Source organism: Gekko japonicus, unplaced genomic scaffold, assembly GCF_001447785.1.
Source record: "Gekko japonicus isolate JY-2015 unplaced genomic scaffold, Gekko_japonicus_V1.1 scaffold3417, whole genome shotgun sequence".
NCBI classification, from domain to species: Eukaryota; Metazoa; Chordata; class Lepidosauria; order Squamata; family Gekkonidae; genus Gekko; species Gekko japonicus.
In genome coordinates, this window is record NW_015173241.1 from 83,236 (window position 1) to 99,580 (window position 16,345).

The 16,345-nt window shown below is 42.9% G+C and overlaps 1 protein-coding gene across 1 annotated transcript in view; it reads left to right on the forward strand.

The window, feature by feature from the left end:
- The window catches only part of LOC107120120 (histone deacetylase 4), a gene marked incomplete at its 3' end in the record, with an annotated part of 125,658 nt that overhangs the window by 55,154 nt on the left and 54,159 nt on the right, over positions 1 to 16,345 (forward strand). The window contains exons 5-8 of the mRNA XM_015422766.1: positions 2,523 to 2,643; positions 3,617 to 3,738; positions 5,542 to 5,673; positions 6,562 to 6,674. Coding sequence (XP_015278252.1) covers positions 2,523 to 2,643; positions 3,617 to 3,738; positions 5,542 to 5,673; positions 6,562 to 6,674 — 488 coding nt within the window. The remainder of the gene's footprint in view (positions 1 to 2,522; positions 2,644 to 3,616; positions 3,739 to 5,541; positions 5,674 to 6,561; positions 6,675 to 16,345) is intronic.

Genomic DNA, 16,345 nt, shown 5'->3' on the forward strand with positions numbered 1-16,345 from the left:
CATGAATATGGTCTAACTGATTACGTGATGTGGTGGACTGTTGCTGTTTGTTTGCTCTAATGGTTAAAATACAGGTTTGTATTTGTTTAAGCCCATGGCTGTGATGGTATTCCCCAGTTGTCTGAGGGGGAAAGAGTTATTTTTTAAGTGAATTTACAGCAGCTCGGAGGTGGCTTTCGGTATGACTTGGGATCAGAGGATAAGCCCCTCCCCTCTGGGATTAAAGTTTGCTGGCCCTGCCTACGGAAGGGGGAGGTACTTTCCCAGGAGTAAGGAGCTAAGGACTGCCCCACTCTGGACCACCGAGAAGGAAGCTTCACGGTAAGTGAATACAAATCTTCCATTCAGCACTTCCTGCTTAAAGACTCTTGCTGTCACCTGCCTGCTGGTGAGGAGTGGGACAGACTATCCTCTCCACCCCCACATCACCAAGCAACTGCAAGCAGAAAGCACAAAGGACTCAGTTTCTGCTTCCCCTGCCTGTTAGCACCCAGCTGATTGGGGATTGATGGTTCCAAGTGTTGCCACTGCCTCATCCCCTCTCCTGCACACCCTCCTGATTTCTTATCCTTCCACAACTTTTATAGCTGTTGCTCAGTCCTTATCTGCCTGCCAGACATGTATTAATGCAGTGAGGCCAGGAGTACAAAATCAATGCGGTGAGACTAGGAGAACAAAATTAGAAGCAATGCAACAAAGCAGAGCAGAACATGAAATTACTGGAGTAGAAAACAATGTAGTAGCAGCAGAATAGCGCATGCAATACAAATAGTACAAACCATAGTGGCATAGACTACTGCTTTTTCAGTCACTGCCCAGAAAGTGTAGATTAGAGACAGGACAGTAATTGGCCACATCATTTTTCTGTAGTTGGTTTTGTTTTTGTTTTACGTAGGGACGAATAACTGCCTCTATGAGTAGCTGAGGGAAGGTTTCCTTAGTGATTGATTTATGATAGACACCGAGGACTTGTTGATGTGGTCCTTACATGATTTTAGCATGCAGGATGGACAAGGATTGAGGGTCCTTGTGTCGAATGCTAATTTAAGATCCATCGAAGGCTGCTTCTCCAGAACGCGTATATTTATCTGAAGAAGTTTGTGTGCACATGAAACCTTATACCTAGAATAAGACTTTGTTGGTCTTAAGAGTGCCACTCAAACTTTGTTCTGCTGCTTCAGACCAACATGGCTATCCACCTGAGAAAATCAGTGGGATACAGTTATGTCGTCGTCGTCCCCCCAATTCTGTCATGGACATATAGACATCTGTGCCTCATTTTCTTCTCCAAAGATTACTGTCTCCCTCAGCCCTTAGATTTCGCCAGACACCCCTTCTTTACTGCCTTACTTTCATTCTGATGTTCTCTTTCATTCTCACCAAAAATACTTATCTTCCGCCTCATCCCTTTGGGACGAATTGCCTCTAACCAGAGGCTCCCCAACTCCTGCTGGTTTTCCCTCAGGAATTAGTTTAAAAGTGGCTCTGCCATTTATTTTGACTACATGGTTTTCCACTGACTGAAACACAGTTTATTCTAAGAGGTCCATTTTATTGCAATAAGAGTTCATGGACTTCTCACGGGAGGATTCTGTGCTGAGCAAACAATTTACTGTGGATTTTCCTTTGTGTTATTCATGTTCACTGTTAGATCTTTTTTACTCTGTGCAGTGGCCTCTAAGCCATGACATTGCCTTTAGGAGCAAGTTGTCAGTCCCTTAAGACTTCCATAGTTTTCCTGTACATCAAAGCTATATCTCAGTCTTAGTAGTGCTATTCCTTGCATCTTAATGTTATCTTTTATAAAGTCCTACACAGAGGTAACCTTTCAAAACACTTTTTCTTCATTAGAACAGAATGGAAATCCATGGGAAGTCCGATTTTTCTGCTTATTGCTTCATCAGAGTTACAGCTTAAGAATTTATGTACACAAGAATAGACAGCTATGTTCTGAAGGAAATAGTGGTTAAAAACCATGCTGTTGGGAAATATAATTCTAGACTTTGAAAATATGCAATTTTCTTACAAGTCAGATTTCCGGTTTGACAAAATGGATGGTTGACTGTGAACTGAAATATTATGTAGATCCATTTTAAACATATATTGTGGGAAAAGTTCATTATTTGAAAGACAGTGTCTGCACATGAGCCTTTCATCTCAACCTTTGCCTGCAGATGTGACTTTTAAAAAACACGAACTTGTAAAAAAAAAAGTCTGTTCTTAAATGCCTTTGATTAAGAAAGGCTAGAATAACTTACGTCAGTGTTTGTCTAAACACATTTGTGCATAAAATCATATTCAGCTGCTCCACCCATTTTAGGAAAAAGATAAATCTCTGATTAAATTTCCATTTCTAAGCCTCAGTGTAATTGTGTGTCTGTCCTCATAAAAAAGAATGTATAGCCTTTAAAGTGAAATGGTTTTTAATTAAAAGCTTTAGACAACCGTTTTCTACATTTGAAGTAAATTTCAAGTTTGTGCATTGGGTCTTGGTATATTTTTGTTTGGTTTTGCTGTTTCAGGTGCCGTGGCAAGCACAGAGGTAAAAATGAAGTTACAAGAATTTGTTTTGAATAAAAAAAAAGCTTTAGCCCAGCGGAATCTCAACCATTGCATTTCCAATGATCCTCGTTTCTGGTATGGGTAAGCAAGCAGTCCTTGTTCAGTCCTCTGTTCTGCACAATTCTTGTTCAGGTATTAATGTTAGGACCCTGGTCTGGATAGCCCAGGCTAGCCCAATCTTGTCAGCTCTTGGAAGCTAAGCAGGGTTGGCCCTGGTTAGTATGTGGATGGGAGACCTCCAAGGAATACCAGGGTTGTGGCATGGAGGCAAGCAATGGCAAAATTACCTCTGAACATCCCTTGCCTTGAAAATCCCATGGGGTCGCTACAAGTCAGCTGTGACTTGAGAGCAAAAAAAAAATATCAATATTGTAATTGCCTTGGGAATGGGAAATAAATGTTCCAGCCTGCCTTGTTGTTAGGATAACAGGCATAATGGAGCCTTTGGGGTAGGGCGGGATATAAATCCAAAGATAAATAAAATATAAGATAAAAAATAGTTGCAAGGGAACTACTGACAACAATTTCTAAGGGACACTCCGAATGTTATACTTTTCCTAGATTTTTTTCCCTTAAAAAAATGAAATCTGCGTGTAATTGAGCGTGTGGGAAGTTGTATCTTTTAACTCCAAGCACTGTGTACATGCAGCAGAATAAATGTGGGTGTAGTTATCACTGGTGACAATTTATACAAGTGTTTCCTGCTTTTCCTTAACTGGAAATGTTTTCCGTGTTGGAAATGGCTTTAGGTATATAAGGTATTCTGTGCTTTATCTATCAAAGTCAGCACCCTTGAAAGCTACAGGAAACATATAAAAACCTGACACTCTGTCCTAACAGGTGTAGGACAATGGATGTAGCTGGCAGATGTGTGTGTGTGATGGTATTCATTGTTTGCGTTCCTGTTTCTTGTCAGGCCATTACAGAAAGTAAAGAGCTATGTTACCTGCTTTCTAAAGGCAACAGGATAAACTAGGATAGACTAAGTGTACCTGTGGCACTTAGTATATTTAAGGCTATGTGATCTTGACCTCAGTAATATCCTTTTTCTTAGGAAAACACAGCACAGTTCTCTTGACCAGAGCTCTCCTCCACAAAGTGGAGTATCGGGTACCTACAATCACCCTGTGCTAGGGATGTATGATTCCAAAGATGACTTTCCACTCAGAAAAACAGGTAAATTGTAGTTTTTTATGTTCATGTAATATACCAAATGTTTTCTTTAAGTTGTTTTAGATAAGGCATTGTCTCTGTTCCCTTTTCTGTACAAGTCTGCTCAATTATGTTGAATTTTAATTAATGGATTAAATAACTTCATTTATGCCCTGCCTTTCTTTCCAATAAGAACCCAAGACTACTTATATTATTCTCCTGTCCTCCAATTTATCCTCACAAACCTGTGATGATGATTAGGTTAAGAGTTAGTGACTGGCCCAAAATCACTCAGCAAGCTTACACAGCAGAGATTCAAACCTGGATCTTCCATATTCCAATCTGACATATTTATCCATTACAGCATACTGGCTCACATTCCACTACTCTGGTGATCAGAGTGGAAGAAAAATATCTAATACTTGGCAACCCTGTCACCTCAGCCAAAACCAGCTCTTTCCTTTGGGGAAATACACTATTTGGTTCCACTTTTTAAAGACAGGGTTGTTGTTTTTTGCTCTGCATGGCAATAGGAGGAGGTTGTTTTTCTGCCCAGAAACAGAAGAAAGTCCATGTCTGGCCCAGCACACTTGCCCCTAATGAGCTCAGCACTTTGCTAGCCAGTCATCTGGCAGGGAGCAGCATGAATCTTCCTGTTCTTTTCTGTTCCATTCATTACCATTTGGATCATATCCCTAAGACCATAGGAGAAAGCAAGTGCTAGGGAAAACATTGGTGAACCCTGTGGAACCCATGGACACCAGCTGGGGATCATCACTTGAGGCATTTAACGTTGCAGATGAGACCCTGAACCAGTGCTTGGCTGCTGTAGTTAAATGGTTATGAGGAGACGAGCTGGAACCGACTCCAGCCAAGACATACGTAATGTTAGTTGGGAAGGACATGGTGCTCCCTGCTTTTGATGGGATCCAGCTGACTCTTGCTGATTCAATTAAGAGCCATGGGGTGATACTTGATCCAGCTTTATTGCTGGAGAAGCAAGCTGGTGCAGCTGCAAAAAAGGTATTCTGCCAACTCCAAGTAGCCTCTGACTTGACTGCTGGACCTAGCCACGTGAAACCATGCTATGGGCTGCCGGACTATTGTAGTTTGCACTACATGGGTCCTCCCCTTAAGGACATCTCAGAAACTCCAGTTGGTTATAGAATGCCACACCCCAGCTATTATCAGATGCTAATCGGAATCTGCATATTATTCCCTTCCTGGAGATACTCCATTGGTTACCAGTTGGTTTCTGGGTTCAGTTCTAGTTACCACCTACAAAGACCTTAAAGGCATTGGATCCATTTACGTGCAGGACAGCCTCTCCTGGTATGTTCCACTTCAACAGTTCTGCTCATCTGAGCGAAGCCTTCTGAAGGTGCCACCTTGCAAACAGTAAGAAATGGCAACTGCCCATGCATTCTCTATGGCAGCTCCTGCGCTATGGAGTAGTTTGCCTGAGGCAATTAGGAAGGCACCCACACTTCTGTCATTTCATGAAATGTGCAAAGTCTCCCCTACTCTGATGGTCTCGTTGCCTTAAAAGATATGATTGCTTGCATTGTTCTTTTTCTTCCCTTTACCCCCCTGTTCTACAATCCCAGTCCAACTGCATTATTTTGTTTTACTTAGAATCTTTGCTGTTAGATTCAGATGTTACCATATCCTGTAAACTGTTTACTGATTTATTGAAAAGTCCCAGTGAGAAACATGGACTATAAATGAAAATAATAATTGTAATAGACGATCAGGTCATTGTCACCGCTGTGTGTGTGAGAGACAGTAACCTTTCTTTTCTCCCACACATCCTTCTTCTCCTTACAGCATCAGAACCCAATCTCAAATTGCGATCCAGATTAAAGCAGAAGGTGGCTGAAAGACGCAGTAGCCCCTTATTACGAAGGAAAGATGGTCCTGTAGTTACAGCTCATAAGAAGCGACCATTAGATGTTGCAGGTGGGTTGTAGAGGCAGCATTCAATTTAATATTTAAAAATTACAAAACAAATGTGTATAACGCCTAGGTAAATGTAACCATTATACCAAAAGACTGTTGCTTAATTCTGAGATGCCAGTCATATTTAGCAGCATGCAGTGTCTTCTAATAAGATACATTCATTTTTGGAAGTAATTAATAATTACAAGATCTGTGTCTGCTGGTATTTTTAAATAGCCCAACAGAACAGCCATTGGATAATATTGTATAAAATACCAAATTCTTTCTTCACTTTTGCTAGGAAAAAATAGGGCCTTTCCAACAGATGGCATAAAACCTAATTTCTTTGCATCTCTGGCAATTATACGTAGTACAAGTCGTATTATTTTCTTGTTTTATAATGGTTCAAATTTGTACGGTTAGGAACTGTACTTGAGATTTGGGGGATGTATTAGTATAGAATCCTCCTGTGTAGATCTCTGTGTCAGTTATCCTGGCCCTAGAAGGAAATTTTGCTGTTTTCTCTATGCATGAGCAGGTTTCCATTCATTTTCTCAGTTACATGTTGACATGAAGTCATTGATTCTGTTCTGTTTGATTAGAAAAGGTAGCAAAATTACACTGCAGCCATTTACTAAATATATTCTTCAGTTATCTTTGAGATTATGCATCTTATCTACACTGATGACAGATAAACTGTTTTGGAGTATTTGGGTATATATGGATTCATTCTCAATGTAAGAGATGCCAGTGACTGTTAATTACTATCTTGCCACAGTTGTACAGTTAAGTTCCTTTTGGAATACTAACAGAAAATTAAAGGATGGGCTGTTTTTTTTAACTATAGGGGTACAGTCTTTAATATTTTGCAAGACAGTTTTTTGATAAATGCTTCTGAATATGTTTCAGATTCCATGTGCAACAGTGCTCCTGGATCTGGCCCCAGTTCTCCAAACAATAGCTCTAGTAACATAAGTGCTGAGAATGGAATTACTGGATCAATTGCAAATATTCAAGCTGAGGTATAATCAGTTTCTTTGCTTAATAGTAATTTATTTCCACAGTATATCAACCTTCGATATACATGTTTCCACAGCATGCCTGCTTTACATTATGGAAAGTGAAGTAATTAACATCAGATATAAATTATTTTTAAAAATAGAAGTGAAAAAGTAGCATGAAACCTGGTGACATTTGGAGTTTTACATAGGAATGAAAGTGAGATCTGCCAACTTGTTAGTTGTTTGAATATGCACATTTTGGTTTTATAACCCTGTGAATCTTTATTTTTGTATCATTTCCTGTTTCATTATGCTGAATCTTTTTTGTTAAAATATATGCATTTTCAGCGTTTTTCTCTGCACAAGCTGCATGTAAGGGTGAAATCTTACCCATTAAAATATGGCAGAACAATCCTATTCATGGAATTCAGTTTTAGGAAGCACCGCAGAACTTGGCAACCCTTCATCTGGAACAAAATCCAACCAGAGGAGAATGTCAGATAGGAAATTTTGCACTTGTATATGAAGGTCTTAATGAGGATGTCAAGCTTGAAACATGTTGTGTACATATGTAAGGCGTGTTTTTACTATGATATTATATTGTTGGTGGATCTCGTGTATGTAGTAAAGAGATAAAAAGACAAGTATGGGAAGTGACTAACAGAGACCAGTGACAATGACATATTCACTACCTCTGCTCAGGCAGGTTTCAAGCTTTCTTCCAGCCCAAGGGACTTTCTGCCAAAGAAAGAGACTTCCTCTGACAGAAGAGTTTCTTCCATCAGAGCAAGGATCCATGGGGTGTAGGAAGACTTCGGACTTGGCTTAATAAGTGGTAGGATACAAGCCAATTACTACATGTGGAATAGAAAATAATGAATGACAGTATCTTCTCATCCCTAGTTTTAAACATGGACAGAATCATTATGATGATATGATATGTTTTAAATTTTGTACATAAAGCTTCCAATTATTGGTGGTTTAATGTGCAGTTTTGTTGTTCTGTACAATCTCACATGGGAATTGCACATGTGCAGGATTGCTGTGGAAAATGTCAGAGCTGATCAGAGCACAAGGCAATCTGACACCATGGTTTGTCCCATCCTTCTGGTTCTGTGAGGAAAAGAGGGGGCATGCCTCATTCCTCAGATCACTGCAACAGAAAGAAGATGGATTGTAGAGCTCTCATCACACAAACTGTGTGTGAGTTCTGAAGAGATTTTTGAAGATATGTCTCCAAGAAAGGCTGACCAGTTTGGATAGCCCTGCTGTTCTGATAGGAGGTTTGAGCTCTACTCCATGCCAAACTTGGAAAACCGCCCCCCTAAAAAAAAAAAAGAACTAGGAGAACATTTTTTTTTCCCTTTGGGAAGCCTTCTGCTTGTAAATACCACAATATGATGGAACTAGAACAAGGTCCAGTTGGAGCAGCCCCTGCAACAGCGAAACAATTGACCACTGCAACAAGGAAGAAGAGGAAGGAAGCCAGGGAAAGGTCCCCATCTGAAGTTTTGGGTGGTGTAGAGGCGACCTTGGAAGATTCTCCTGGAGGCAGCGAGACCAGCCGCGCAAGGAGAGCAAACTAAAGCTTCCGGTTACAGCCTCCTCCCTCCGCTAAGCAAGGAGGGAATAAGTGTGCCGAAACAGGTAGCCCCAACCAGCTTAGCAGCCTCAAATTGTGGCGCGACCTCACAGCGTGCGGCAGAGCCTTACAGGATGGACACTGGGCTGGAGAGCCCTCCTGGTGTGATCCCCCCCCCCCCCCGAAACACACCCAGGCCGACGCCCAATCTCAACTATGGGGGCAGTGGGACCAGGCAGGCCTTCTTTCCCCCAGACACGTGGCTATGTGGGTGGACCCAAACATGGCACCAGGTCTATTTTTCCCTGCGGAAACAGAGTCAATGATGCAGACCCTCAGGGGCCCATAGCCAATTGCATCAGCCTGGGGAGCCGTATACAGTAATCAAGGCAACACTGCTACGCCAGCCTACCCGTTTACAGCCTGACCACAGGGGGATGTAATGTCACCATCAGGAGCCTGAAGAGGGAGGGAGGTCCGCTGGAGGGCCTCCCCTTCCCCCTGACTCTTCGGCACCATTGGAGTCAGAGACATCTGCACCACCACGACCTAAATGAGTCAGGCCCCCAGCAAAGACAAAACGTGCAACTTCCCAGTCCTCAGAAACTTCTGAGGATGAGGCCCAGCCCTCCACATGTCCAGGTCTATACAAAAGGCCCAGAGCCCAGGAGCTGACATCCCAAGCCAAGAGGTTGATAAGGTGTCCGCCTTCCCCAGTGACAGAATGCGGAGTCCTCCTCGATTCTAGCCTCGGCCAAGGGCAACTTGGAAAAAGAAGAGGGTGAATGGTCAGGGGAGAAAGCTGAAGTCCAGGAGAATTTTTCTAGGAATTAAGCACACCCTTGTGGCCCATCACCAGGTGTGAATGAACTGACAGAAAGGTATGTGCAAACCCTGGGCATGATACTGAAGGCCTTTGCTATTGTGGAAAGCTGAGAGTTATCAGCTGAGACCCTGTCAACAACAATTTAAAAAGATGTATTTAGAACAGAACAGAGAACCTTTATTTGGCATACCATAGATAAATCAAACAGGGGAGAGTTTAAGGGTAGGTACAAAGAACAACATCAATCAAAATTCCCAATATCTCAAAAGTGCAAAACAATCCTAACATGGTTTACAAGATTTACAGGGTATTACTCTTGACTTCCATACATAAGTCAAAAATTCTGCGACAGATAGTGTTGTTGCTGGACTCTTGTCTGCTAGGAAAAAAGATAAGTCCCTATCCAGAAAGTCTCTCTGCATAGGGAAGAGAGGACGTATCAAGATATTGCGCATAGCGGAATATTTAGGACAGCGAAAAAGAATGTGGGTAACAGAATCGGGTTCCCCAAGATTACAGTTGCAGAGTCTATCCTTATACGGGACACCCCTGTATCTACCTGAGACCACTACTGAAGGGAAAAGGGTAAATAGTAAGCTGCTTTCACTTTTTAACTGAATAGTGAGTTTCGAATCCACAAGGTCTCTTTGCATCATATCCATAATACCTCATCAGACCATTGAGCACATGCTGGCAACTGCAGAAACATCTTCATTATGCTGTATGCTAATTTGCTGCTCACCCTGTAGCTATATGTATGGATTGGTAACTTCCATTTCAGTGTATCTGAAGAAGTGTGCATGCACACAAAAGCTCACACCTTGAATAAAACTTTGTTGGTCTTAAAGGTGCCCCTGGACTCAAACTTTATTATTGATCATTGTTAGTCTTCTTTTGAAAAAAACTTTCACTGGTCAGGGGCTGGTGAGCGATTAAAGGTCAGTGTCCCATTTTCCATTTCCATGAAAACTGATTGAGCAATTGGTGGCAGAGCAGCTTCAGCCGTTCTCAATGACACATCAGCCCATGATACCTTTTGGTCTTTCTTTAGGCCTGTTATGAGCCTGGGCTTGGATTGCTAGTCCCCAGGTCCCAGCAGGGGGTTCTCCTGCTTTCCAGGGCTTCTGCCCGCTTCCGGCCCCATCCCCAAACAGCCACCAGGCGCAACATCCCCTGTGCCATGACATACCAAACGAGGAAGAACCTTAAAGTGGCGTTGCTTGAATCGGCCCTTGCTCCTGCCTCAGCGATGGAGGAGAGACCGTCTACATCGACAGCTCCGGCATCGAGACCTGCCTCCGATGTCGACCGCCCAACACTAAAGCCCCCGACATCGAAGGCCCAATCGTCTGCCTCCACGCCAATCAAAAAGAAGGTTAAGTCAAGTACAGAACATAAATCAGCTAAGAAGGGCACCTCCAAGTCCTTTAAGGCGGCGAAGAAGGGGAAAGAAGCGGTGCCTGCACTGGGTGATGCCCCTATAGTGCCTCCCGCTCCAACGGCAGTATCGATATCGGAGACCCAAGTCCCTCTGCCGATACCGACCATCCATGTATTGGACTCCCCTGTCCACCAGATGGAGCCTCCTTACTCCAACATCGAAACGGTAGAGCTCCTAAGTCATCAGATGGATGCAGAGCATTCTCCGTCTCCTTCTCCGTCATCGACATCGACGATATCGGAAGCTCCCGACATTGATCCACGTTGGCACCCATATTCCTCATGTGACACGCAGCGTCACCCTCCTCGTCTGCTCACTCAATCTGTTGATATCGACGACCGACATTACAGGGACAATTTCCGCAGACAAGGTACTGCTTTGTCTCCCAGACGTCCATGGTCCAGAAGTCGCTCACCCAGAGTCTTCCTACCCCCCCACCACCACCACCGATGTCGTGGGATCAACGGCAGTTGAGATACCTCTACGGGGCTTATCCACTGTCCATGCCGTGGTTGACTCCAGCGGGCTATTCAGATTGGGATAGCTATTCGTCCCACTCAGTTCATAGGTCGAGATCCCCGCACAAGTCGAAGCCTTCAGCATCTCTGTCGCCGTCCTCCAGTAGTCAATCCGTCCCAGCACGTTCTGGAACCAAGTCGTCCTCTCAATCCTCCGGTCACTCCAAACCCTGTCGTTCCTGCCGTCCAACCTAAACCACAACAGGACACTTCGGTCCACACACCACAACAAGACTCCTGTGACTTCATGGAAGAGGACTCAGATACAGTGGCTTCTGGGGCTCATACCTCTCCTGACCATACATCTCCCAACCAGGATGTCGCGGAAGACTTACCTGTCTCTCCATCTGACAACCTTACCATTTAAACTGACCTAGTCAAGAGAATGGCCCACTCCTTAGGCCTCTCTGTCGTCCAGCAACATCCGCAGGCAACAGATGCTGTCTACGATATAGTTCAGCTAGACACCTCGTCCACCCTGGCATTGCCCATGTCCTCTGTCCTTCTGCAGGCGGCAAAGTCACCATGGCTAAAGCCTTTTTCTGCTCCTGTGTCCACAAGGAAACTGGACCATATGTACAAGAGTCAGATGCCGAATTTCTCTTCTCACACCCGCAGCCAAATTCTATGGTGATAACATCTTCTTCCAAGTCCAAGAGAATGCACTCAGCACCTTCTGACAAAGAAGGTAAGAAGTTAGATGCTTTCGGCAGGCGCTTCTACTCTACGGGAGCATTGGGAGTCAAGGCTACTAATTACCTCGCCTGTATGAACCGCTACCAATACACTCTCTGGGAAAGGTTCTCTGACATTCTCAGCCACCTCCCAGAGGACAAACTTCAAGTAGCCAGTCATACAAAAAGAGGGCATGGTGTTGGCAAAACAACAGCTCAACACTACTAAACACGTCCTCGAGGCATCTTCATGAACAATGGCCTCTGCAATAGCTCTCAGAAGACATTCCTGGCTCCGCAACACGAATCTCCCGATTGATACTAGATCCTACGTAGAGGATCTCCCTTTCGATGGCCTTGGCCTTTTCAATGCTACCACAGATACTTTCCAGTAGCTTTATGTTCTTGTTCTAATATCTTCATTTTATCTGTTATTTTCTTTATAGACTCTTGTTTCTCCTTTTTCTTTCTTGCAGCTATTGCCAATAAAAGTCCTCTGATGTATGCCTTACTAGTCTCCCCATAATATTTGTCACAGAAATTCCAGTTGTGTTCTTGATACTGAAATATTCCATCAAGTCCGTCTTGCATTTTTTATCACTTCCTCTTGAAGTAATAGTATATCATTTAATCTCCATCTTTTTTCTCTCTTACTTCCAGTCTTCCAAGTTATCTCTGTTGGATTATGGTCCACTAAGATTTTTGGTAAAATCTCTGCTCTCCTGACTTTTGTGATTAAAGTTTTGGATATCCAACACATATCTGTCCTTGAATATGATTGGTGTCGGTCAGAGAAATGTATAGTCTTTTTCATCTGGATGCAGTGTTCGCCAGATGTCTTCCAGTCCCAAATTCCCATATATCTGAATACGTTTTTTGGGAGTTTTTCACCAACATTTTTAGATGTATCCCTTTTAGAGTCTAATACCCCATTCATATCTCCAAAGATTATGATTTCACCTTGAAAGTCTGATAGTGTTTGATTAAAAAAATTCAAAGAATTTATTTTTAGCATTATTGGGTGCATTTATTGATACCAGTGTCCATACTAGTCATTCTGGTAGCTTAATCTTCAAAATCAAATATCTTCCATTTTGGTCCTTTAATTCTTCAGGAACGTCCAGACTTTGATTAATATATATTGCTAAACCTTTTTTCTTCGTTTGCACAGATGCAATGTATACTTTACTTAGGCCCCGGTCACACGGAGCATTTGCCCCGCTGAAGGCACGGGAGTCCCGCGGAGTATCTGGGCGCGATCACATGGGAACATCTGGGAGGCGTAGCACTCCCGTGGCGACCCCATGGCAAGCCGCCGAAGCTGCGCAGTAAAAAACTAGTACACCGCATATACTAGCAAACGCTTTGCCACGGGCCGCCTATGGAAACCTCCCGGTGTGATTGCGCCGGCGCGTGGCTTCCTCCCCCATCGTCCTTTTTGCTGCGGGGAAGCCGTCGTGGTGTCTGATCGCATAATAGCGCATCAGAATGCGACGTCGCAAATAGCAAATAGCCGTGTTTTCCGGCTATTTCTTGTGTTCATACCATAATAAGCTTCTGTTGGGGACATGAGGGGAGAATATGGAGGGCTCAATAAATTCTGGCATGTCAACCATATTCTCAAAAATCCATCTCTGATTATATGACTCCTTTCTTGTGTTATGATTGTTTTAATTTAATCCATAAATCATAGAATCATAGAATGTTAGAGTTGGAAGGGACCTTGCCAGTCATCTAGTCCAACCCCCTGCTTGTGTAAGCCTTCATCTAGGTCTGATGATGCAAGTTTTAGTATTCTTTATCTTGGGTTTTTAATCCAATCCGCAATCCAAACCAGGCCCGCTACTTGAGAATAGCGCATCAGAATGCGACGTCGCAAATAGCCGTGTTTTCCGGCACGTCTGCAATTTAATACGTGTTCTTGTTCTTTTTTTATATGAGTTTCTTGGATGCATAATATATCTGCTTTCAGTTTCTTCAATTGATTAAAGGTTTTGGATCACTTAGAGGGTGAATTTAGTCCATTCAAATTCACCAAGATTATTTTGAGTTCGTTCATCCCCCCCCTTTGTCTTTTTCCCCTCTTCTCTTTTGTCTCCCCTTCCTCTTCTCCAGATGAGGGCCCACCACCTTCCGATCCCGAGCTTTGATCTCTATCTTCCACTGTCATTTCTTGTAGGAGTACTTCGGCTTTTTCGTCTGTTGTTATTGTTTTCTTGCCCTTTATCTTTTTCTCATAACTGTTCCCATTGATGCATAGGTATCTGCTCTCTAAAATTCTGCATCCATTTAATTATATGTTTTTTCACTTTGTCTGTTTCTAACTCAAGTGATAACTTATACATTGTAGTAAATAGTCTTTTTGCTTTATAATCAGCTGTTTGAACTCAGTCACCTGTCTTAGAGCTCCACCTTCCATGTTGATAATCTTCTTTAGTCTTGGTTGATTGATAATATAGCAACATTGAATGTCCTTCATCTCTAATATCTTTCCAGGACTTGATTTTCTCCTGAACACTTAAAATCATAGAGTCGCAGAGTTGGAAGGGGCCATAAAGGCCATCTAGTCCAGCCCCTTCCTCACTACAGGATCAGCCTACAGTACCCCTGACAAGTGTTTGTCCAGACGCTGCCAGTGAGGGGGAGCTCACCACTTCACTAGGCAGCTGATTCCACTGTTGCACAACTCTTACTTTATTGCCGTACATTAAAAAGCCATATCAGCGGATGAAATAGTAAAAGACATGGAGGCTGCCTATCGGGCATACTCCAATTATATCAGAAAAAATAACCTGCCTGGAGAGATTGTGGTGAGATTCGCAAGAAGACAGACCAGAGATGCCCAGTCTTCCAAGTTATCTCTGTTGGATTATGGTCCACTAAGATTTTTGGTAAAATCTCTGCTCTCCTGACTTTTGTGATTAAAGTTTTGGATATCCAACACATATCTGTCCTTGAATATGATTGGTGTCGGTCAGAGAAATGTATAGTCTTTTTCATCTGGATGCAGTGTTCGCCAGATGTCTTCCAGTCCCAAATTCCCATATATCTGAATACGTTTTTTGGGAGATTTTCACCAACATTTTTAGATGTATCCCTTTTAGAGTCTAATACCCCATTCATATCTCCAAAGATTATGATTTCACCTTGAAAGTCTGATAGTGTTTGATTAAAAAAATTCAAAGAATTTATTTTTAGCATTATTGGGTGCATTTATTGATACCAGTGTCCATACTAGTCATTCTGGTAGCTTAATCTTCAAAATCAAATATCTTCCATTTTGGTCCTTTAATTCTTCAGGAACGTCCAGACTTTGATTAATATATATTGCTAAACCTTTTTTCTTCGTTTGCACAGATGCAATGTATACTTTACTTAGGCCCCGGTCACACGGAGCATTTGCCCCGCTGAAGGCACGGGAGTCCCGCGGAGTATCTGGGCGCGATCACACGGGAACATCTGGGAGGCGTAGCACTCCCGTGGCGACCCCATGGCAAGCCGCCGAAGCTGCGCAGTAAAAAACTAGTACACCGCATATACTAGCAAACGCTTTGCCACAGGCCGCCTATGGAAGCCTCCCGGTGTGATTGCGCCGGCGCGTGGCTTCCTCCCCCATCGTCCTTTTTGCTGCGGGGAAGCCGTCGTGGTGTCTGATCCCATAATAGCGCATCAGAATGCGACGTCGCAAATAGCCGTGTTTTCCGGCACGTCTGCAATTTAATACGTGTTCTTGTTCTTTTTTTATATGAGTTTCTTGGATGCATAATATATCTGCTTTCAGTTTCTTCAATTGATTAAAGGTTTTGGATCACTTAGAGGGTGAATTTAGTCCATTCAAATTCACCAAGATTATTTTGAGTTCGTTCATCCCCCCCCTTTGTCTTTTTCCCCTCTTCTCTTTTGTCTCCCCTTCCTCTTCTCCAGATGAGGGCCCACCACCTTCCGATCCCGAGCTTTGATCTCTATCTTCCACTGTCATTTCTTGTAGGAGTACTTCGGCTTTTTCGTCTGTTGTTATTGTTTTCTTGCCCTTTATCTTTTTCTCATAACTGTTCCCATTGATGCATAGGTATCTGCTCTCTAAAATTCTGCATCCATTTAATTATATGTTTTTTCACTTTGTCTGTTTCTAACTCAAGTGATAACTTATACATTGTAGTAAATAGTCTTTTTGCTTTATAATCAGCTGTTTGAACTCAGTCACCTGTCTTAGAGCTCCACCTTCCATGTTGATAATCTTCTTTAGTCTTGGTTGATTGATAATATAGCAACATTGAATGTCCTTCATCTCTAATATCTTTCCAGGACTTGATTTTCTCCTGAACACTTAAAATCATAGAGTCGCAGAGTTGGAAGGGGCCATAAAGGCCATCTAGTCCAGCCCCTTCCTCACTACAGGATCAGCCTACAGTACCCCTGACAAGTGTTTGTCCAGACGCTGCCAGTGAGGGGGAGCTCACCACTTCACTAGGCAGCTGATTCCACTGTTGCACAACTCTTACTTTATTGCCGTACATTAAAAAGCCATATCAGCGGATGAAATAGTAAAAGACATGGAGGCTGCCTATCGGGCATACTCCAATTATATCAGAAAAAATAACCTGCCTGGAGAGATTGTGGTGAGATTCGCAAGAAGACAGACCAGAGATGC